This window comes from Strix uralensis, chromosome 2 (assembly GCF_047716275.1).
Source record: "Strix uralensis isolate ZFMK-TIS-50842 chromosome 2, bStrUra1, whole genome shotgun sequence".
Lineage (NCBI taxonomy): Eukaryota > Metazoa > Chordata > Aves > Strigiformes > Strigidae > Strix > Strix uralensis.
This window is the reverse complement of record NC_133973.1, coordinates 103,902,660-103,927,433: the sequence shown is the minus strand read 5'-3', so window position 1 is coordinate 103,927,433 and position 24,774 is coordinate 103,902,660. Positions and strand designations below refer to the sequence as shown.

Here is a 24,774-nt window from a genome sequence, read left to right as displayed (position 1 = left end):
AGTATATATAGTGCATAATCTTTACTGACTAGGTAATCATCAGGGAACCTCCTGAGTTTATTATCATGGAAATATGATACCTCTTCTGAAGGTTAGAAAAAAATCTATTTTATTAGAGCAAATAGGGGCATACAAATATCCTCATCCTGTCCCAAAAGCAATATTTTTGGAATTAGAGGAGGTCTGGGTCACTATAGAAACCAGAGCATTAAGAATCCTACAACTGAGGCACGTTTTCTGCATTTTCTATCTTATGCTCCTCATGACATGGTAATGATTGAAGTTGTCTATTTATTAGATATGACAGCTTCCACTGATGAGGGTATTTGTAATTCTAAACAAAGAGCAGATGCTAAGATGAAGTGTCTTTAATTTTCTAACCACAGAGTTGTTCCTTTGGTAGACTACTGAGACAGCAGTTCTGTGATCATTTAATACCAACTCTGTGCGGTTGTATGTCATGTAGCAGTACAAATTTGATCAAAATCAGGCAAGAGCATATGATTCCATTTTGGTTGGTTTAGCCAGAGCATAAAGCACCGTGTTTACATTCACTTTATAATTTTATGTTGATTTTATGCTGGCTGAAGGAAGACAGCATGAAGTTAGAGTGGCCTAGACAGAGAATACTTGCTCTACATTAAATCTTCTAGGACAAAATTCTCTCTTCAATATATTGTTAACAAACCTGTATTAGTTAACAATCTGTATTGTTAACAAACTCTGTACCAGTATATTGCGTTCTTATGATTACAGTGGCTTTGAGATCTGACACTAAGTGCCCCAAAACACAGATTCACTGTATTGTCAAACCACAGCTTGAGAGCCAAGCTGAACTGAGAGTTAAAACAGAGACATTGAAAAGTAATCTGCTTGTGCCTGCTCTCCAACCAGAAATGGTAGTACTGCCAAGCTCTGGGATACCTTTGAAATTGCCAGTGATTCCTGAAAAGAAAAAAAACAAGCAAACAAAAATCTTCAGCCAAAACAGGAACACTTTCAGGAAAACAGCCAGAGGTAAGGATGGTTTACTTTGAACTTTCTGTTTCAAAGTCAAGTTGTGTCTCTTTAGATGTAGACCATTATTTGGAAGAGGTTAAATTCTCTTAGGTTTGACCTACATTCAGTTCTGGGGTTTGGGAGGGTGCTGTGTGAGCTGGGCACACCTATTAATTTTAAGGACGGTAGTAGTCATAGTAAATGAATGACCTGCAAGAATGAATAACTTCTTTGTCAACTGTCTCAACAATTTTAGAATCCATAAAGGTGAGACGGTTGTAGGTTGGGCCACAATGATTATATTATTTTTCAAAGCTGGAAGGAGTCATGGTGACAAAGATGCACTTTAAAACTGGCTTGGGAGGGAACATTCCATAAAACCCAGCAATAGAGGCATTAGTATCGTCAGTATAGTAATGAATTCTGGTGGACTGATTTTTAAGGATGAATGGCTTGGACAGTCTGGAATTATAATATCAGAATTTACAATGTAGGTAGCATGAGAAACAAGCACTTTAAGAAGTCTGGACAGATAGTGAGCATAGTCTTTGTGGCAGAAATCTGCTATGAGACCACTGATCTTCATGGTAGTAGATGAACTTGACCCTGTGAAAGCCAGATCAAGTTCTATCTCATTACTGTACATTTTGAAAATGAATTTTAAAAACACATTTCAGGGCATGGAAAAGTCCCAGATAGGGGAGTGTCACCTTCTGATCTGCTGAATTTCACATGGCTTTTATTAAGTGAATGCACAAAGGCTCAAGTCTTTATGAGGAGGCATTAACTTCCATGTAGCTAAAACAGTTGCGTGCCAAGTCCTCAAAGCACAAAGTTCACAAAATTACAGGGTAGGTTTTGGAGTATTGTTTTGAAGACCCCTGAAAGCACCACTTAATAAAAATACGCAATAAGTCTGATCATCTTTTTCTTCTTTTACTAGGAGGTCCAAGGTCTCCCATTCCCATGTAGTTTCAGAATGCAGTCTCTCATACAGTCATAGGATACATCTTGCCTAATTTTTTGGGGGGCTTCTTTTCATCCCATGTTGAGAAAATACATAGCTAAAAATACTTAGGATGCTTTCCAGGGAATACCACCCATGTGTCCCTCAAGACACTCTTCTTTAACATTCCTTAACCCACATGGTATTCAACTACAAGACTATGTGCCCCCATAAATAAGTTGCATAAGTTCATAATATGAACTGTGCATTGCCTTAAAAGAATGTTGAGGCTACAGAAGGAAGCAGTCATAGAGGTAAGAAATGCCAAAATTAAGCAGTCTGTGCAAACTTAATACAGTCCTATTGTGCAAATACCCAAATCTGAGCCAATCTCTGACTACAGCCTATTTTTTTTCTCCTGATTCATTCCAACTACAGGTATTTGCTATTCACCAGATGAGAAGTTACATGATATTTCTTTATATTCTTCATTTGTAGTAACCCTTCTTAGTGGCTTGACACATTACCTTTTACTTCCTATCCATATGGACTAAAAGTAGAGAAGTCACTCAGCATGAACATGGCTTCGTTGACGAACCATGTTTACTCTGGTCCTCTCCGCATACCTTCCCTCTCTCGTGTGGTAAAGCTGCGTTCAGAGTTTCATGGGACATGCAAAATAACTCATCTGTATTTTAAGGAATGTCCCTGCTGTGTTTCCAAACACCTCCTTTCAAACAACAAGGCCCTGGTATCCCTAACAATGGAAAGTATTAGGCAAGCCAAGCCTAGAGATGCTACCAGCTCTTTTTCCACCTCACATAGCATCACCCTCACAACTGCCTTACAAAGGAAAACTTAATCCATTCATCAGCAGTGTCTGTTCATGAGCCATACACCTTTGAACTACTGGATGCAGTTATTTTCTTGGGGAAAGTACAAAATCCTGCTTCCCAATGCACCAAAGCTCTTCAGTTAGTATCCCCCCTTCCATCATCCTTCTTGGTTTCAGAGAACTGAACTGTATAGCATGGGTCCCAGGGAGAAGCAGACTTTCATCCAAATGCCAGGTCTGCATTTTTTCCACGAGCAGGCACCTATCAGTACCGGGCTGCAGAAAAAAATCCCACTACCCAAACCCTTTGAACAGGGATGAAAATATATTCTGTTTGAGAAATCATTAGAAAACCAGATGTCTAAAGGGATGATGCAAAGCATTGCTGCTGCTATTAACGGTGCAATGATTAATGTTTCCAAGTATTTGGGATACAGTTAACCCCTTTCATCAACTCATCTAGGTGTATAAATAGAACTTGTAGGTTTTGACTTCCTAAAAGCCACACAAATTGCCTATTTTGGATTGGGTTACAACAACAGGTTCAGTGACGAATATGATGCTGACATGCAGAACTTTGCAGAACCTGCCTTATCATTAAAACAGGCAAAAAAAAACTCTCTGTGAGACTAATGGGGAAAAAAAAATAGCTTCATAGCTCCAAGCAGCCCTCAGGCACTCTGTTCTGGTTGTGGGAATCTGGGGTGAAGAAGATGAGCCCTACCAGGCTTCTCTAAGTCCAGTGCCTTTGAAAGAGGGGAGGCTTCTCAGAGCAGGGAAGGAGACCTCCCAGCTTTGCCTTGAGCTGGTGTTTTCTACATAATGTTATTGAGTGGGTCTTCAAAGAGGGCTGTGCAGAAGCCGTAAGATGATTTTTTTTTTACTGTTTTTATATGCTGTTTGTTTATTATGAGATCAAACATGTTGCTTACTTGCATCTTACTATTCCAGATAGAACTCCTTTGAAGTGGACCTGTCTAAAAAGGTTATCCACATGTGTCTGTAGCCTCCACTTTCTTGGGGAGCCCTAGTAATCCACAGTTACAGGGATAAGATCAGCTCTCTCTGAGATCACAGGGTAAAAGCATGCAGAGCCTGCCTAGTGCTGATATTACTTTTACACATTGAATCACTGAAGCTGAGGAAGCTGCAGCTGCCAAAAAAATTGGAACATTTTTAAATTAAGGCACCACACGGCCTCATGAAAATTCTTGCTTAGCAAATGGAATGAGAACAGCAAAAGAGAGGTACTTCATTAGCGATTTGATCAGCTAACTTTCCCTCAAGGGTGCATCGAGCTTCCTTTTTTTTTTTTAATCAACTTTCCTGCTGAGAGTAGAAGGGAGAAGTCCAAGACCTCAGTCATCCGTCCAAAGCTGGTTCACGCCATAGGTGTGCATGGGAAGATCAGTCCCATCTCATCAACCCATTTTGCTATAAGAAGGCAGACTTAAACACTCTTCACCTTCTGTACTTGGGCAGAGTGGCATCTCCTTTCATACTTCCTCCTGCTTTCATGTAGCCAGTGGTTTTGAATTCTGCAGGGCAAAGTCTATGCCTGATCCAGTGAGAGTTATCACAGGTGACTGGGACTACAACGTAAAAGTGGCCGAGGCACTCAGTTATTCAGCTCTATCTATCCATTATGGAAAGGGAAGTGGAAGTAATGAGGAGATGTATGTTGGTGGAACCGAGCAGCAGGAAGGAAATGACATTTCAAAGGAGGGAAAATGCAAATGGGAATCTACTGAAGGCTAGTTATAGGGAAGAGAAGATGGGAGCTGAAAGGACCATATGTATCCAACAGTTATCACGCTGTCCATACATATGTTACAGTTGGTGTCATGCTCTACGTGCCTCTGCGTAGACTTCCCATCAGCAAAGAAGTGAAAAGAGTATATAGGTTTCTTTTTCACATACAGCTTTCTAATTCACTCAACCATACCGATTCCTTTCCACCTCAAGCAAGTGGATACAAGAAGAGAGAAATAAGAGAATGTAAGAAAGACGCACTCTTTCACACTCTTACAATCGTCAGACTAAATGTATCATTTCTGCAGCTCCATGGAAGGCAATGAAGCTGAAATTAGTTCTTTGTGCATGGATTGCAGTATTGCATGGTGAATTTTAGGCATCCATAAAATGCAATGTAAATAGTTTACGCTCAGTCCTAAGGGTGAAGTGTTCCATTTGTTTACTTCTGTTAGATTACGGTTATTCTGCAAGGTCAAGGAAATATCTGACTGAAAATTTTAGTACAAATGAGAGAATTATTTTGAAAAAAGGGTGGAAAAGAGCTGTAGTGATAGAATGGAAGTTAAAAAAATACCTCCATTTGAAGAAAGCTAGAAAAATAGTTTACAAAAATACAGTAAAGGTGTGTAAGCCCAGAAACTACAGGAAAAACAAGCAAAGTTATTATACCAATTTTTATTTGTTCAAGACAGAAGAAAATTGGAGAGACATGAAAGGCAGCAAAGGCATCACGCCAGACAATTTTCTGATGGATAGTGGACAATGCAGTCTTGTTATTTTGTGTTCTTCCTTTGCCTATGCCTAGCATCCATCCGTTAGGTTTTGCTGTACATGTCCACGTCTCGAATACAACCTCAGATGGACTCAATTCTTAGATTTTCTTCCTGAAGGAATAAAAAGTTCATTGAGGTGGAGGAGAATTGGAAGTCAGTAACCTTTAATATAGAACAGACTCCAAATTCAGGTTGTTTCATAAAAAGTAATCAAAGCAAAAAAAATGCAAAAAGTTGGATTAGCAGGGTAGAAACATAAACATTGAACACGATAATAACTGATTTAACTTAAACACAAATACATAAGGAGGTTAAACCTTTCAGTCACAATCTGATGCGTTAGTGCACAGATACAAAGACTAGTGAATTCTTTTGCTTCTGGTTCTTAAGGAATAAATGTCACTTTGTGTCCCAACTGCATCTGAAGTCAATGAATCCATCTGCTGACTTTCACACATGCAGAATGCATTTTCATCCCCCCCAAGCCATGTTCATTGGCCAGCGTGATATAATTAAATGGCCCGCATGACACATTCATATCCTTGAATTTAAGCCATTAATTTAAGTATGATATTGCAGTCTCTCCCAGGTACAGGAGGAAAGGGGAGCACAAATAGCAATAGTCCTAAGATATGTCCCTTGCCATTATAGGTTGTCAAATGTGATGTTAACATATTTGACAAATAATAAAGATATCAGCTAATTTCAAGAAGTGCAGTCTATTTTAATTTCTTTTTGTAAAACCCTCTCTCGGTGTTCTTGGTAATGCCTCTGTAGACTGAGGGGCGTGTGGAGAATAACGTATGTCTCCTTCCATTAAATTAATATAACCCCTTTCTTCAATGGCAATATGTTAACTTGTCAAAACTCATCATCTTCATGCTACACAATAAAACATTCCTTAATGCAACACAGTACTATGCTATCACCTAGCTCACCTAGAAGCAAAATTCCACATAAACTATATTGTACCATCTGTTGCTTTGCCTAAGCAAGTTTTCCCTTTAGAAGATAACCCCTGTGAGATGTTAATTATCATCTTGTTTGGAAAAAGTCTGAATAAACCTCTTGCACTGAACAAGTCTTAACATATTAAATTATTTTTTTGTTCTTCCCCGTCTACATATTTCTTTTGACCCAAAGCATATTTTCTTCTTTTTTCAGAGAAGCTTGAATTTTGTTCCAGTTTCAGGAGAAATGCAAGCCAACCAGCTGTCAGTAAAGATTGTCCCATCTTACTAAAGACTAAAACTAAACAGAATTAGCGGTCTTTGTTATTGCTCCCACAAATACTATGGTTGCTTTTCATCAGTTCATGTGGTGGATATGATTTCTTTTTTAGAAAAAGACTTTGACTTGCTGAATGCATAATATGTTTTATATCAGGTTGTTTGGCATAGAAGTAGAATGAAAACCCTTTGGTAAGAGAGAATGTTTTTAAGAGAAAAAGTGCTTTTCTCAATCAGAAGAATAAAAGCAATCTAGATACATTTGTGCTGCATGACTGAAGTTTTGTTTCTTTGTTCACATTTTTGGCTAAATCTGACATATCCCCAACAAGAAACTGTGGATCTCACCAGAGAGAAGGGAAGAGACTGCAATCTATTATTCACCTGGATGTTACAAAAAGATCTTTCATGTGTCAGGTGGTATGATGTAGGTGGTATAATTCGGCATTATCGTGCATTGCTACTCGTCTATCACCAGACTTCTTAAAACTACCCCTGTCATTGGTATGGTGTCTACACAAAAGTGATAGCACTTGTTACTTTGATGCAAAAAAATCAGATTTCAAAATACTAGAAGCAGCTCAGAATAGGACTGACTAATCTTTACTAAAATCTATGTACCTATATATAAATATACAATATGATTTCCAAGTTTTTATTTTATAGTGATTTATAGAAAGAGAAGTTTCTATTTTATGGTTTATTAACCAAAAGACTGAGTTTGCAAGTCTTTGCAACAAGGATTTAAAGCAAACCCATCAGTAATATGGAACTGAATTCTGAGGTTTAAATTAGATTATTAGAAGAACTGACTATGTTACGATCTACTTGGGAAAGTACTAGGCAAAAAGATTCCATGGCCAATGTAGCAATATGGGCTCTGGTTACTTGGGCAACTGATCAACGACTTCGTCTCAGCAGTAAATGCAACACAGGGAAGAGATTAAGAAAAGGAAACAGGAAGGAGGGAGCTAATTTGAAAGAGAAAGAATAATGCCTAGGATCATAAGCAGGCGAGTAGTTTTAGTTGTTCATAAGTACAGGAAAAAGGACCCAATTCTTACAACGTGACAGGATAAAGTTAGGTGGCATTTAAAGAAGAGGTGCCGAGAGAATTTCAGAGCCCTTACCCATTGAGTCTTACCGAAAAAGCCAGATTCTAGTTACATAGAGGATGAAGAATAAAGGGAATATTTTGTAAAAGTACAATATAAAACATGCAGATGTCATCCTCTTCTGGCAGTAGGGAAACCTTGAATTTGAGTAGGTCTAGGTTGCTTATCTGGGGCACACCTTACTATTGTGAAAATACATAGTATTATTGCAAAAACTACTTGATAGCACTGGACTAAAACCTGGGGTTTTTGCACCTTAAAATAGTGACTACATGATTCAAAGAGACCGGATACACATACATTACATATTTAACTTGAATATTATCAAAATTACATAATTAGAGATGAAACTCTATTTCAATTTCTTGTTCTATTTTGTCTCCAGTCCACATTTAGAACACTCAAAAATTAAGAAAATAATCAGTGGTTTAAAAACCCACTAATTGAAAGGTGCCTTATTATCATTAAAGGGTTGCTTTATTAGGTCCTAAAGGGATTGGCTCTTATTCTGTAGTATATTATCATCAGTAATTCCAAAGCAAAGAAGCATACTATATTATAACTGTTTCTTGATGATACAAGGTTTGCAGGAATGGCAAATAATGCAGAATAAAGATGACTGAGCCCTCTCAATCATTTGATAAGCTAATTATGAAAGTTTTAGAGCAGCTGTGTACAAAACAATACCTTGAAGAACAAAGCAAAAAATCTGAGGTCATGGAAGCTAAAGGATGAACATATGCTCTCAGCCTGATCCTCTTAATACAGGTGGGCACAATCTTTACTGTATAATAGGAAACTGTATTCTCTCTGACACTGGTGCAACTGTCACTATAATACAGTGGCCAGCCTTGAGACTGGCCTGGACACTGTGAGTGTCCAGTAAAGAGTCACAAAAAAAGGATCAAAATGTTACAAAGCTTACAAAACAATCTGGATAAATTGTTCCACTGTCTAAATTAGCCTTAATTTCTGATCACTGGAATTTCCTGCACCTTTCGCTGTTGGAAGGACTCCTCTGTAACTAACCCACTGTTCCATGTAGCAGGAATTAGAAACTGTGGTCAAGCTAAATCAAACTTCCGCTTAGGCAAGCTAAGAAGACTGAGCCCACTGTTTTATTCTACTGCAACGCCTATTTTTTTCATGTCTTGATCAGTCTAGGCTCCTGCTATATGCTCTTAGTTTTTGTGCGAGGTAGAAGGATTGAGGGGCTCTTTTCTGATATTTGTATTTTGACTACAGTTAATGCAAAAGGATCTTCTTGTGTCCTGAGCAAGAAGGAAAACTGTGACAAAAAGGTGGAGCTTGTTGCTGAAAATACTGCTTATGTGTTTCTTTCCACTCTTATTAATCCAATTATTTTAGTGGGTGTGCTCTCAGACATGGTCAGATACCTGACCTCAGACTAGGGATTATTCTGTGAAGGTTTATGCACAAATTTGACTTCATGTAGTGCCAGTTCAGAGATGAGATGTTCCTGCTGAGTGACACCAAGTAAATGTTGGAGTTCTTTGAGCTCAAACTTCCCACTGTCTCGCTGCAGAAACCGGAATGCAATTGCAAATACTGGTATTAACTTGAAAAAGCTTGCAATATCTCAAAGTGAGCTTTGTCCCTTCTGTGAAGATTAGTTAGGAAAATTTGCTTGGGTTGTTTTTTGTTTTTTTTTTCAAACTAAGCCCTGAGGGCAAAACTCACTCTCTTGAGGCACCCAAAACATGGAGTCGACTTCTGCTGATGGCCTGCTCTGAAGCTGAGGAAACTTCAGTGCATGGACACAAAGCATTGTCAGTTGAGAGCTCAACTGCAGGATGGTCTCTCCTCTTTAACTCTGCTTAATTCTATGACTGAAATAAGGAAAACAGGGTCTATTTTTGGTTTTAAATGTAATTTATTATGTAATTGTTGCTCAATAAATGAGTTTATGTGGGATACAAAAATACAGAATTTCAACCTGACTTTAAAATCTGTCTTACAAATCAGTGTCATGTTGCTACTGGTTTAAGATCAGTGCTGTCAAATATTAACAAAATACAGGAAATAAGTCCTTTTTCAGGAAATGCTTGTATCATTGAGTCAGTAAAACTGTTTCAGCTTAAGAGAACCAGATTTAAATACTACTTACAGACATGCTTAGCATCTTCTAACAGCAATAAATATTACTCGTATATTAAGTGTTTGCTTAAATTCAGAAGCTAGCAGATGAACTAACTCTGTGTTAGTTTTCCTCTTCCTGTATACAGCATGATATAACAGCTCGATGAAGCATTTGCTATTAAAACATTTCTGAAAATATTTTCAGGAAATGTACTTTCTGTACGATACACCAATTTTGGGTCTTGTGCAGTATTGCACGTATGTATCCTTATATATTACAGGTATGTATTCATCGATAGCTGAAGGAAGGAAAACAGAGAAAACCATGCTTCTTTTTTAACAGGGATAAACAAAACTATTTCATTTTCACCAAGAGAACTGATGTTATTTGGTTTTGAATCCTAAAACAATTTATTTAAAATTTAAATTTAAGTGAAAATATATGTGGTATCACTAAACTGATGAAATTTCTGATTATAACCCTATACCTCAACTTTTTGTCTTTTTACCTGTCTTGTAACTGAAGACAGCTTTTAAGATAGAGGCTGGATTCATCATTACAACTCAGCCTTGCTGAAGAGAAGAGGTTAATGGTAATGTCACACTTTTAGTTCCCATCATTAAGTCCACGAGTTATTTACTGTAACTGCTCTTCTACTTTGCCTTCTTGCTGCAGTCTGAAGGATGATTCTGGTCCCACTTCCCACTGCCAGCATTCTGCCCATTTCTGCCTAGAAAACTATAAGAAAAAGACATAAAGAACAACAATGATGGATCTATGGCAGCCAAAGATCTTTCTTGATGCTCCAGCCACTTTTTGGTGATTGGTGCAATCACCTTTATTGCCCCAGCAGGTCTTTTCCATATCTGACATATAACATTCCATGTCCTCTTGCTTTGTAGAACCTCAACAGTAAATTTCCAAACATTTTTTCCCACTTGCATCTGTCTGTCGTTTTGCCTCTCTCTCTTCCAGTTTATTTCACATATTCTGACATGATCCAAGAAAACAACAGATGGCAACTTCATCCAAGTGGGTGTTATACACGAGGGACTGCAAAACAAGAGCTTGTTTTCCAATAACTTCCTGCCTTTCAGGTTAAAAGTTTCAGAACCTACTGCAATTCTCTAATGTGAGTCTCAAAAGTGAGTTAGGATAGCATGGTTGGCTTAGGCAGGGAAAGATCGGCTGTTGGCTTCAGTAAACTGGGACTGAGACCTGCCCTCAAACAAAATTTTGAATCTAACCTCTATTGACTAGATTTGGATGTGGGTTTTCTAATGTGCAATGCATGAGTAGTAAGATAATACAGTGCAGGAGGAGAAACAGAGGTAGTATAAAGAAAAGCAGGAGAATGAGAAGTGTGGTTATGTGGGAAACATCTTTTAACAAACAGCTGGCAGATTAAAAGGCTTGGGAGAGGAGAAAAAGTGGAAAGCAAGAATGAAGGAGAGAAGGAATGAAGGAGGAAAGGGGGATGGGACAAAAGAGGGAAGGAGTAAAAAGAGAAGGAAGAAAGGTGAGAAGGATGGGTATAAAACATAAGAAGGCATATTTAGTCACGCAGTGGTTTTGCCAAACTCCTCCTAAGCACGGTTCCAATTCTTCAAAATTTTAGGGCTTCCGGTTGTGCCAGGAAAAACGATGAAAATAAATGCTTTAAAAGAATTACAACCAATGCGACATCTTTTTATTAGATTTCCTTGGGTAGAAGTGGGACAGTATCTGTATCTTGTCCTGACAAGTTTTCTCTCTTCCTCAACAAAAAATACCCTTTTGATCAGCAAAGAAAGAGGAGTGCAAGTACTTTGGGCTACATATGGTGATTAGCTATGAAACAGGGAAGTAAGCATATGAAACATGAGAAAATTTAGCTCAGGTCACAGATGAAACTTTAGCTTTTTTTTTTTGTTTTGCTAGGCCTGTTCAGCCTACAGCTTAATCAGTACAGCAGGCTACAACTAATATAATTAATAGCCGTTACTGAAGAAAGGGGCCCATATTATTAAAAATAGTGTCAGAACACAGAAAAAGTACTGAGAATATAAAAGCAAAGTAGGAGATAATCTTTAATTCTGGGATAAAGGGGGACACAACCGAAATAGAATACAGGACATGTCGACACTACTGACAAAAGGCATACAAAAAGGAGCAATTCAAATCAGATAGCCGTGTAGTTAGTTGGCTTTGTCTCACCTGCCTTTGGGTGTCAGACCTGAGCTAGTGAGGTAATGTTCTCATTAGAAAGAAACAGATGTTTCAAGAGAACAATTAGTCTGAACACAGGTACCTGCCTTAGGTCAAGATGAATTACCCTTTTAAGGTGACTATTTTTTTTCTCTGACTATAAGGTGGACCTTCTGTTGGCTGCTCAAACTTAGATGACTAATTTCTATTTGTTCAGGTTAGAGCAATTCAAGGCAACCCAGGATATAAACTGTCACCAAATAAAGCGTCAAGAACTTTGTTGAGATGAGGAAGACTTTTGTACTGGGTCTAGAAGGACTGTGGTGGGTTGACCCCAGCCAACAGCTAAACCCCCACACAGCTGCTCACTTACCCACCTCTCACAGGAGACAGGGAATGAGCAGACATCTGTGTGGATACTGGCTGTTGGCCAGGGTCAATCCACTACAACTTTCTGTGTTGGTCAGTCTTGTTCTAAAATCCTTTATTTTGCTTATTTGTCAGGAAGACTTTGTATGTTGGTCAATCCTGTTGAATTAAAAGACTGCTAAATAATGGTTTACAACCCCCTGGAGCTATAAAAGCAATCGGAAATACTGTTATCATTAAACATTTTGCATTACGCGCTCCTTCTGTCAAGAAACAGAAGGAATCTAAATGATGGCTCTTTCACATGGACTTGTTAATAATGAGAAATCTTTCCAGTACCAAGAAATAGGGTTTGTGAAATATGACATCTGTATTTTTAATGGCAACATTTTGCCTGAGCTAACACACTTGGTGAGAAATCAAAATTAAAATCTAGATTTCCTGATACTGACAAGGATGTAAGAGAAGTAAGAATGCTGAGTAAATTACTCATTCAAAAAAATAGGGATTACTGTGTTTAATTGTACACATCTTCCTATTTCTTCACTTCATTTTTTTGGTGATTTCAGTGCAATGGTTTCTTCAATTTGTCTCCCTCTAGTGGATTATCCCTTATGTGTGTCAGGAGTCTTTAATCTTGAATTTTTCTTTTTTTCTTCACTTGTACTGTGTGGCTACAATGTTATTATTATAACTGAATAATCTATACACAGCGATGCCTTTATTCCATCCCTGATAACTGCATCTTTCAAGCTTGTATTTATTGCCATTGCCCCAGGTATCAGCTGTCTGGGCCACAATTCATGCAAAGTATTCTAAACCCTCTTCCCACTTTAAAGAAACATAATTATACTGTATTGGTTTTTGGTCATTCTTCTGTCTCCCAAATCAATTCAAGGACTGGCTCAGATGGAGGTCTGCGTAAAGCAGCCTTTTCAGTGGTCTAAATTAGGACCTACTGAAACAAAGTAAAGCTAGGTACAGTTAAATCATGCCATAAATATAGAATGACTTTTCTAAGCCTCCAGCAAGTATAATCTTTCAGCAACATAGATATATTCTAATGCTTGATGGATAAAAGATAACATGGCCTACTCTATTTTTCAAAGGATCCCTCTGTAATTTGGAGGAAAAATATATTTAATTCTAACAAACATAGAATGTGTCTTGGGCTCATCTGTATTAACTACATTATGATCTTAGAATTTCTGTGGTGGATCAGAGCCCTTCTGTGTTTAACACCTATAAATCACAACAAAAAGGCAATTTCCTGCCCCAAAGACCTTACGCTACAAAAGGCAGGGCAGCCAAAGGAGTAGACTCAGCAAGCAGAAGGTGGGAATGGAAGGAGGTAATAAGGACTGATAGCGGTTGCTGAATATTATTAGTATTAGCATGGGCTGCCAAACGTCTTTGTGACTGCAGGATTTTATAGGCAGAGGAAAGGTTTCAGGCTTACAGATGCAGATCTGAAGAAGGAAAAGTTCATGACCACTGGTACTGCTATGTCCAAAGGGGTACACCTCTTCCAGACCACAAGTTTTTTCCTGTGAATACATTCAAATTGTACTGTTGATTTTCTTGCCTTTCATGCTCATTACAGACAGCACTGCTGTTCAAGTAGGACATTAAATAGATTATATTATAATTAAGCAATTAGCTGAACAATTAAATCTGAAGTTACATAAATGCTGTGAGCCATACTCCATAACTGCTTGTGAAATGACACCCAGGTCGTTTGTTCCCTGTTCACCTTCTCTTCTTCAAATCCCTTCTAGTACTAATGGGAATAATAATTAAGAACAATAACAATAAAACTCACTGTTAAGTTCCTGCATACTGAGTTACTGAGCCAGCACACTTTAACTTGGGTGCGTTTCCTCACATGGCAGCGAGCTGCTTCACCTTGCACCAGCTCAGAGAGTGGAGAGAGGAGCTCATACCTATCCCCACTCCCCTTCGCAGGTCTACCTAGGAAGAGATTTCAGATGCTAATTTAGCATGACAAATGGTGTAAGAGGGCATTATTACCTTCCCCTCATTACCTACTGTACCACCTGCTTCCATACCACACAACATAACAGCAGTTGGGCTGTCAGCCACTCTTTGTGCAATATAAATCAAGGCCAAGCACACTCAAGTCTTACCAAAAAAAAATCCTTCCTCCCATGAACTCACTTATTGTTCTGCATGGAGCAATTCTGCTAACGCCTACCCACTTGAATAACTGTACTCATTCTTTGAAATCAAAGTATGACTGACTAGTTGCATGCAAACTGGGTTAAGCCCTTAAATTCTGAGCTTTTGAAGACAAAACTGCATCTGACATGCGTTGCAGTGCTCTTGAAATACTTCGGCATACTATGAAGTAAGAAAATAAAAGTACAAAGGAAGGCAAGGCTTTTAAGATGTCCTTAAATTGACCTTCAGAGAAAACCAATGTTGAATACTGGGAAAGGAATTGTGAATGAAGAATAGTGTACTAAGTGTAAATGAAAGCTCCACAATCCCATCTAAGCAGTCTTAGAACATTAATCCATTTAAGATAATAGGACAGCAAAGGACCATTGTTCAGGACAGCAAGTGAAAGTTGAGATGGGCTGGGTTACTCCTTCCAACACAGAGAGATACCATATTTCAATTCTGAAAATATATTCAGAGGAATTTGTGATCTTTTATTATTTAAGAGGCTCCACTGGGGGCTTTAAAAGTGTTTATTTTAAAAAGCAAAAACCTTACAGCCACTCATAAAAGAAAGAAAGAAAAATCTACCTCCTAATGTATAAGCTAAGCATGTACTGCATTACTTTAATCTCCTTATTTTCACATTTCTTTCACTTGTCATAAAATTGAATCTTCCCAGACAGACTGTCTGATGAAATTATATAGTTAGCTACAGTACATCAAAGAAAGCAGGTGAAAGAAAGTTGCATATTCACACACACTGTAATTCTTGTTGACCTAAAGAGGTTTTCCTATCTCCTGCCTCTTCTTTTGGAATCTATCCTCAGTGCAGTTAATGTTTCTAATTTTCAGTTTGAACCATTTCATCTGAACATAATGGAGAAGCAAAACAAATAGCTGACACAACAATCAGATTGTATAAGGTTTGTCTTTGCCTAGTTTGTAAAAGACAATGCTGCTCTACTGGAAACGCTAAGAGAATTCTAATCAAGTCGGAGTTTCCCTGGAGGACCTGTGTTAAATAGTCTGGTCCTGAGAAAGTAAAAATTGTACTTCACTTTAGATATGGACTTTATGAGAGATGAATACCAAAGATCTTCAAAGTCTTTTCTTTTGGAGAGAAAACCCCATCATGGCCTCATGACAGCTGGTTTGGGTTTTTTTATTTCTTGAAGATTTTTTCGGTCATTCTTAAATACAGATTTAATCAGTTTTCAGTTTAAAATTCCCAGAAAAAATAAGCTAATTCATTCTAATTTGTATTAAACACAAGAGATTATATCAATGCAACTCTGTGTGGGATTTCAAATCTCAGACCAGGTCATGTAGAGCTATTTTAAATCTGCACTTTTGTGCATGCATAGCCTGTGAAGGTTTTCATTTGGTGTTCATGCAATGCTAATGCAGTCATGATGTGCAGGCCATAATGCCTCTTCCCACAGATGACACCACAGAAGGCACAATTTTGTGTATTTTATTTACATTGACAAGGTCAAGGGGTCAGGCGGATGATTATGAATTTTCCTGTTAGGTGGACCCAGAACATACGCCAGCAGGGGATTCACTGGCAGCTCCCTTGAGCAAGGATTTAGTATATTAGTGTCGAAATGGAACAGTTGGGTGCTCACCTCAGCCTTCGTTCTGGGTTAAATCTTTCACCGTGTGTCACCCACAGCTCTATTCCATGGCCAGCCAGGCAGACTGATGATTTTTCGTGAAAGTAATGCCTACAGAGAGTTCAAAGGTTCAGGAATGAGGCAGTAAGTATTTTCCTATTTTGGGATTGTGTAATCCCCACAAATGGCCTCAGGCCCTACTGAACTAATGTTGCAAGTTCCACAGCTAGAGTAAAGTCTTGTTCATTAACAGCAAACATGAGCTTGTGAGATTGCCTCACAGTTTACTGAAATTTAAATAACCTTTGTGATACATGGGATTAGCCTGTGCTTATCAGGGACGACATTGAATTATAGGGGGTAAAATTAATACTGTCTTCAGGAACTTGGGAATTTTACTGATGATGATGTGTCATCAGCACATGCTGCCAGTGACCCTTTAGAGATTATTCTGGGCAATATTCTGTAGACAGCAAAACGCAATCCATCAAGACATAAACATTAGGAAAAGCCAAGGTGTTAAGAAAAAAGGAAACCTACCATTTCAACATGAAAACAGATAAAGATTTCGGGTAATCTTTGATCAGATATTTCGCTTAGCTCTTAATGTAACAGCTCTACTAACATTTTGTGGCTGTCTTTGAGTTGTGGGCTTACTCTGGAAAAGCTTTAGGATATGGGCATATGGGACTGGGATGGAACTACCACATTTTATCCAGATACTACCCATTCACTCTACAAACCAGCTTTGTGCACAGTTGTAGCCCACCCCAGTTATAAAGTAAAACACTAAATACGAACCAGTGAAGTTTATTTACCAGGTACTTTACATCAGTGTTGGGGTGAGTGAAGAGCATACAAGAGTTGTCTTAGAGAATCATGACAATCATGAAGGACACCAGAAATCTTTGCCAATGAGCTTATGTTTGATGCAAGTACAGCTAAATCAAATGAGCTGATACCCTACATTGGCGATTAGTTTGTATCAGAAACAGCGTGGCCAGCAGGACTAGGGAATTGATTGTCCCCCTGTACTCAACACTGGTGAGGCCGCACCTCGATTACTGTGTTCAGTTTTGGGCCCCTCACTACAAAAAGGACATTGAATTACTCGAGCGTGTCCAGCGAAGGGCAACGAAGATGGTGAAGGGTCTGGAGCACATGTCGTACGAGGAGCGACTGAGGGAACTGGGGTTGTTTAGCCTGGAGAAGAGGAGGCTGAGGGGAGACCTCATCGCCCTCTACAACTACCTGGAAGGAGGTTGTAGAGAGATGGGTGTCAGTCTCTTCTCCCAAGTAACAAGCGATAGGACAAGAGCAAATGGCCTCAAGTTGTGCCAGGGGAGGTTTAGACTGGGTGTCAGAAAAAATGTCTTCACCAAAAGGGTTATCAAGCATTGGAACAGGCTTCCCAGGGACATGGTGGAGTCACCATCCCTGGAGGTATTTAAAAGACGTGTAGGTGTGGCACTTAAGCACATGGTTTAGTGGTGGACTTGGCAGTGTTAGATTAACGGTTGGACTTGATGATCTTAAAGGTCTTTTCCAACCTAAATGATTCTATGATTCTAAAACACACATTCCTGAGTTCCTCAAATTGAAGTAGTCACTGCTCAGGTGCTGTCCTCTTCAGTAGGAGGGACAGGATCTCAGTGTGTGGATTTTCTGTCTCTCTCTTCTTGAAGGGGTCACTGTCTTTTCTAGTGTCAACACTATGCTACATATTCCCTAACTCCATTGTTAATGGATAACGTACACATTGTTAATGCATGCTAGGCTTTATCAGGCTATGAATATCTGTGAAGCCAATGAAAACACGCTTTCTGATCATCTCACTAATTCTGTGTGAAAATTTTCATATCAACAGCAGTCTAATTTCAATAACCTAACAATACCATTTTTGCATTTAATTCCTGAACATTTGACTTCATGCAGTTCTGAACTCACTAAACTGCTATATTAGTTTACTGGAACATTTTTTAGTTTTCTAGAGTTAAAAGAAATAGTAATTACAGAAATCAACTAGAAACAACCCTCCTGTCCCAGAGTCCAAATAATGCATCAGCAGGACAGCAGAGATCCCCCTACCACTCAGACTAACAGCATGAGTGAACCAGGTCAGTGTATTTTCAGCAGGTTTCACAACTATTTCTGTGAGCAGCAGAATACTGGGGGTTCCAGTGGTGTCCAGGACTTGCAAAACATAGTGGTCACGGTGCTTTCAGCCCATCTTAACCTCAGCCTTCATTACTTTAGTTCGTGTAGCTTTTTACTCTCAGCCTACATCCATATAGTGGCTTCACCCTCCCCCGCCACTTCCCCTTCAGGTTCCTTGTGCTTAATTCACCATTTTCTAACTGTCCCTTCAGGCTTGGTTCCTCATCCCTCTGCTTCCTCAGCCTGGGAAAAGGAGGAGCACTGAAAGCACATCAGAGAGTGTCTTTGTCTGTAGTGGTCCCTGGCCTTGAAGGAGAAATAAGAGGGGGAAGTCCAGCTCAACTGATGCAGTCCTATCCTAGGTCACACTTCATACAAACAGCATATGATGAGTTAGCTGCTAAACTATAATACATTTCCCCAGTTTTCAGAAGCTCGTGATTCAGCAAAACATTGGGGTCATCACAAAGCATCTTTCTAAAACCAGAATGACTCTCTTAGCAGAATTCTAGCCCTGGTTCTAAATCTTGGGAATGGTGAAGCTCCTAGTTTAAGAACTGTTTTCATGTGGGTAAAATCAGATGCAGATTTATCAGGTAGGATGGAGGTTTTAATCTCCCTTAGTTTCCCCTCAGCTCTCCAACAGCACCAAGGAAAGTAGTATGCATTTCCTTCATGTGATGCGGCCACTCAGTTGTGTAGCCTTCCCAGTCACATAAGGGTTATAACTGCTCCTGAGTAAAACACTCTTTTTTCCTTTCTGAAAAGTGGCTAAGCTATTTTTGTTCAAATTTTCAAAAGAAGTTTTCAGCCTGAGGCAGAAATTCAGCATGAGAAATTTCTGCCCAAATTATTAAAGAATGGTGGAATTACAAACTACTGAAAACAGATGGAGTTTGGCATAAGAAATTACAGATGCCATCACTTATGGCCTTTATACTTGCTGAGCATTTATACTGTAACACGTATATAAATGTGAATACACAGTATCACTCCTAAGAGTACTTGTTCTTACCTTCTATGTTCCTTTTAAAAAAAAAATACAGGTTTTATGACTGCAATAACGATCTTCAAGAAATGTACTTCTAAGTAACTAGAGGCTGTTAGGTCAACATTCCAGTGAGCAATCAGATGGCAAGAACCTCCTTACCTCGATGTCATTATTTCTTACAAAAATCAATAATGACTTTATCCTTGCTTGCTGTTTTAGTTCAGTGTAACAGTGCAAACCACATAGAACAACAAAGAGACAGAGGGGTCTGAACAGATACTAAGAAAGCTAATGAAGTGGATGTTAATTCCTTGAAAGAAGTTGTCATACAAACAGAGAACAAAAACCTTCCAATCCTTAACTAAAAAGGCAGTAATTATACATTCTTCTGGGGTGGAAAATCTATCATAAACATCATTTGTAGAACAAAATCTAGCTTTGACTCCTGCCTATTTTGTAATAGTACAGAAGGTGGATATTCTAACAATCATTAGATGCAAAGAAAGTCATTATGAATGAAAGCCAGTTTAGCAAGAACCAGGAGATAAGACAGTTTACATTAGAACCTTGGTATCTTATTGGTGGATCCATTTTTTAAACCAACTTGGATTAAAACAGGGGACAAATTTAGGGTTCAATTCAACAAAGGAACAGCTGTGCATTTCCATTTTTATTTGATTTATATTGTTCCCAATGGATTCCATACAAGAGAAGCACTTTCTGCTATTACAAAGACTCATTATAGTGAATTAGAGTGGCTCCATGGAAATCAGTACTTATATTTGTTCAAAACTGATACACTGCAGAAGAAAACAAGCCAGACTCTCCCTACATCTAGTATCTAAAGCAAGCCATCAGTGGCTACTGATAATTTGGAAAGACAACTATAAATTTTAAACCAAGGAAACTAATATTGCCTAACTGAAAAAAAGATACAAAAGTAACTTCTTGATCTCAGGAATGAAAATTACTGGTAAGCAAGGCCTGCCTCTATGGCTTGACCTTCTCTGTTAGTATCGCCAGATGGAACCACTAGAGAACTGTATGAATTCTAAGACTTCCTTTTTTGCCTTTTTCTGGACATAGTTTCAGAGGAGTTTGATGTTAGACCTACCCTCTAGACAAAGATTTAACAGTAAATGAAGACTGACTGATTTCTATTACTCTAGTTCAGCCAGAACATCTGGGTAAATTTCAGGCCTCGCTGTATTCAATGGGAGATTTCCTACAAACTTCAGACGAAGCCAGGATTTCATCTCAGCTGTATTCTCTGTTCTTGTGTAGGAGAAATGACTACAACTAGGCAGAGATGATGCATTGTTCTTTATAGTCTGCACCTGTGTCTAATTTAGTCTTGCAGCTAGAGCTACACAGCAAAGTAGTTGACAGCTACTAGAGAACAGTCTGGAAACTGTCAACTCACAGAGATGCTTTTTGAGCTCTCACTCTTTGGAATAACTTCATTTCTGTTTAATCAAAGGAAAAGTATTTTTGTTAAGAAACTTCACGTTCCAAATAAGGATGCTGTTAAGCCAGGGAATGAAAATATGAAATAGCTGCTTGTTACTAGTGCTGTAAATCATCTGTGAAAGCCTTCACAAACACACCAGATGCAGACTGCTAAATCCTTCCACTTCATGACAGCACTGAACCACTGACGGAATTGTGCTTTCCATAGAGAGGAGTGAGCAAGTACCAGTTATGTAAAGCATATATGCATCAGTTTGGATTAGCAAGCAAAGCATAAGCCATATTCAAGCAATAATGAAATATTGTATAGCCAGATAAGATTTCACTTGTGGGTATACACATGTATATACAAGAAAAACTAGGTTCTATACATTCACATTATTAAATTACACTAAATTTTGAGTGATGTCATGACTGCCAGTATAGCATAAAAACAATGCAACATTCAAGTTGTGCATCTGATTGTTTGTGTATGCATGTATACATGTATATTCAACAAAATTTCCCTCCCCGTAATTATGCACAGAGATAACAATGTTTCCATTATAACTTTCCCAGCAATGGTTTGAAAAATCAGTAAATACAGTTTTCTTTTGCTGCAAATGGAAAGTTGGAGGCTGAACTCAAAGCTGAATTTAAAGTTTTGGAAAAGTTGACTAATTCAGAATTTTAAGACAATGCTTTAAAAGGCAAAACATTTTATAGATACATGACTCAGAAAAGGCTGAAATGTAAAGCATTTATCTTGTCAGGTGTATATATATACACACACACACACAGAGAGGTAAAAGGAGGCTTTGTACATTAGCAGTGTGAAATTACTGTGAATCTGTACAAAATTTTGAAATGTTTCATTATTTCCAGCATAGCATAAAATCTATTCAGTATGCAGGTTATGCATTTAATTGCTTGCATATCTGTTGCAATTTATTACTATTTATTATTTTTGCTATAGATTGACAAAAGGATCAATGTAATATTCATAAATGAGTCCATTGTTATTTTGCCTCATTGGCAAAATAAAAAATTCTACCCTGTTCCACCAGACCTTCTTGTTACTTAGCCTATCTTTAGCCTCCAGCATTTGTGATCTTCAGCTTACAAGAAATTAGGGCAATATCCATAAAAGGATGTTTCCATTTAGTTTACCCTGCCTTAGACCCAGAAAACAGGTTCATAGACCTATATTAGGTACTAAGAATAGAGTTTATACCCAACTAACACTAGCCAATGGGAAACGCTGAAGATTATGAAATCTCACCTCTTTTAAGTGTTTAAAGCACCTAATACCAAGCTGCAGAAATGCATCTAGGACTAGATCAACATTCATAATATCTTCTAGGGGCTAGAAGTCCGAGTTGTCTATGTTTAAACAGATGCTTAGCTCACTCTTTAGTGGTTGTCCTCAATGGTGAAAACATGCAGGAAACGGGAGATTTACTGGAGAATTCTCCCAGCCCCATGGACACCGAGATACCTAAAAACCCAAATACAGGTCATAAAGATGGTGACTTGACTCTGGCTTCTACCTTGCGCAAAGCTCATGCACCATCTTTTTACTGGTGCTGAGATCCAAGGCTCAACTGGATTTTCCTTGAAACTAGGCTTAGTTTGTTATTGTGAAAGCTTCAGCCTTTCACAAATTATTCTAAAATTTAATCCCAAGATTTCACATAGATCTAAGAGCAGTAACTTCAGTTGAAACAAGCCAGTTTTGAAATCTATTTCAGTAACATCATCTTTTACAAAAATCCCACATCTAAGCCATGCATGTGCAAAACGTCACTCCCGAGCAACCTGGTTCAAATTCTTTTTAAAGAACAGAGGTGAGGGGTGGCACTGGGACAGAAGGGCCCATGAATTCAGCAGGATCTAAGAAATCAGAGGTAGGAAATACCTTTGGCGCATCAATTTACCTCAGCCACCGCTGCCCACGCCTTGTTTTCCACGGTGTTTTAAACGTTTCCAGCTATGGAGTTCAGCCTCTTTCATATTAAAAAAAAAAAAAAAAAAAAAATCACATCGTCCTCGGAGCTCACGCCCCGACCCCCCTGACTGAACACACCGCGGGTTATCAGCCCCCCCGGGGGCCCGGGTCGCCGCCCGCCATCGCTTCCCGCTCCGGCCGCGGCGGCCCGCGCTGAGAGGGCGCAGGGCACGCCCTGCCATTGCTTTCCTCTCCGGGCAGGTACCCCCTGCCTCCTCCGGCACAGCTGGGAGCGAAAGGAGCCCCACCCGCCTTCCCCAGGCACCTCGGCGGCACAGGCAGGCTCGGCCCGCGGTCGCCGCCCCTGCGACCCAGGCCGGCCCCCACCCGCCCCGGCCGCCGCTCGGCCCGGCGCTGGTTTCCGGTGGGACTTTGTGCCGCAGCGTTTCCCTTCCCCTGCCCGGCCCGGCCCGGCCCGGCGGCGGCGGTCTCCTCCGGGCCCATGCAGTCGCGGGTGCTGTGCCTGGGCGGCGGGGCCGGGGGCCCCGCTGCGCGCAGGGTCCGCCTGCTTCTGCGGCAGGTGCTGAGCGGCGGCGCGGCCGCGGCGCGGTCCGGCCGCCTGGAGGTGCGGGCGCTGCACGGCTCAGGTAACACCCCTGGGCCCCTGGGGGGGCGGGTGGCCCCGCTCTCCCCTCAGCCAGGCGGCCCGGGGCAGGCCTGCAGGCAGGCTACCACCTCACGGGCTGCTGGTTTGCCCACTTTGCGCTAACGTCCCTGTTTCTTCTCGTGCTCGTGAGTGTTGCATGAGAGGAGAGGGCGGAGTTCAGTCACAGGCTCGCAGGGACGCTCCCTGTGGCTTCCCATAGCTTCTCTCCCACAGGGTTTCCGAGGAGCAGCCCCACAGCCTGTACCTGGGAGAACTGCTCGTCTCCATCGAGCGACTTATTACCATCCTGCGATGCTTTGTGTTTCTGCATTGCCTGGCTCTGTCCTTCCGCTCAGGCAAAGCCGTAGCCATGTCGGGGACTGCCAAGGCTGATGCGTGTTTGAATGTGCTTGTAGCCTACGGTAATGAGATAGGGGCTGACCTTGAGCTTGCATATGCTGGGAAGCATGACCTGAACTGTCCTGGAATATCCTCTGGTGACCTTTGAGACAGATGACAGGTCTGTGCAGACCAGAAGTGGCGTTTAGAAACGGTGACATATGTCTGTGGTAGCTGGCACTTCTCTGGATGAAGGCTAAAAGCAACAAAGCTGCTAAATACAGAGCGACTGATAAGCAGCTCTGAATTAGGGAGATAGAATGACAGCAAGTGATTCTGATGGTGGGGTACTCACTAAAGGTCTTAATTACACCCCTTTAATACCATTCACTTTTTTTTTATCTGTTTATTAGTTGACTAGTTCATTTCTTTAAATATGTTTGGTTTCTCAAAGGTTTCTCAAGAAGGAAGCCTTTGAGTAATTGATAACCATAAAATTCCTTCAAGAATTTTTGAATAGAAAATATTTTATTTGTGAAAAGTACTAAAAAAACTAGGGTTATTTATCTTAAAGCAAATAGGAATAAAAGGGAGCAGTCAACTGTGTGTGAAACAATCACCTGAAGAAGGTAGCTCAGTACTTTACAGCCCTTTGTTGGGATGGGTAAACTTAAGAACAAGAAGAAATTCAGCAAAATGGAATGGTAGCAAATGCAGTATTACTAAAAATACTTCATAATTTCCATGTGCTATGGAATGTAACTGAGTGTAACTTAGCAATATGCATTAATACACTGTATATGTATATGGATAATAGGAGTATTCCCAGTTGCAATCAATGATGGTAATAGTTTTGGTAGAAAAATTTAAATCTCAAAGCTCTAGACAATCTTGTATCTCATTAAAGGCAGGCTAAGAGATAATATTAGGGATATTTGCCCTCCCAGCACCCGAGACATCCATTCATTATAGTGCTTCCTGTGCTCCTGTGAATTTGGGACCTTGATATTAGGAATACTATCTATTATTTGGTTTTTGTTGGGTTTTTTAAATTCATTTTAAAGATACATGTCCTCTTGCAGGCCCTGTCATTCCTTTGAAGTTACTGAAGTTTCAAAGAGATGGTCTGAAATTT

General features: G+C 39.6%; 1 protein-coding gene and 1 long non-coding RNA gene across 5 annotated transcripts in view; one reads left to right on the top strand and one right to left on the bottom strand.

The window, feature by feature from the left end:
• Positions 1 to 5,195: 5,195 nt before the first annotated feature.
• Positions 5,196 to 23,111, bottom strand: LOC141939579 (uncharacterized). Of its 4 annotated transcripts, XR_012627635.1 has the most exons (6): positions 22,980 to 23,111; positions 22,644 to 22,712; positions 16,122 to 16,220; positions 13,769 to 13,856; positions 10,262 to 10,491; positions 5,196 to 5,419 (listed from the first exon to the last, which is right to left on the bottom strand). It is a non-coding gene; the product is annotated as an uncharacterized LOC141939579 (long non-coding RNA). The 4 variants fall into 4 exon arrangements; XR_012627633.1 differs by lacking the exon at positions 16,122 to 16,220; XR_012627634.1 differs by lacking the exons at positions 10,262 to 10,491; positions 13,769 to 13,856; positions 16,122 to 16,220.
• Positions 23,055 to 24,774, top strand: part of VWA8 (von Willebrand factor A domain containing 8) — a 203,548-nt gene continuing 201,828 nt past the window's right edge. The window contains exon 1 of the mRNA XM_074859582.1: positions 23,055 to 23,301. Coding sequence (XP_074715683.1) covers positions 23,157 to 23,301 — 145 coding nt within the window. The 5' untranslated portion in view covers positions 23,055 to 23,156. The remainder of the gene's footprint in view (positions 23,302 to 24,774) is intronic.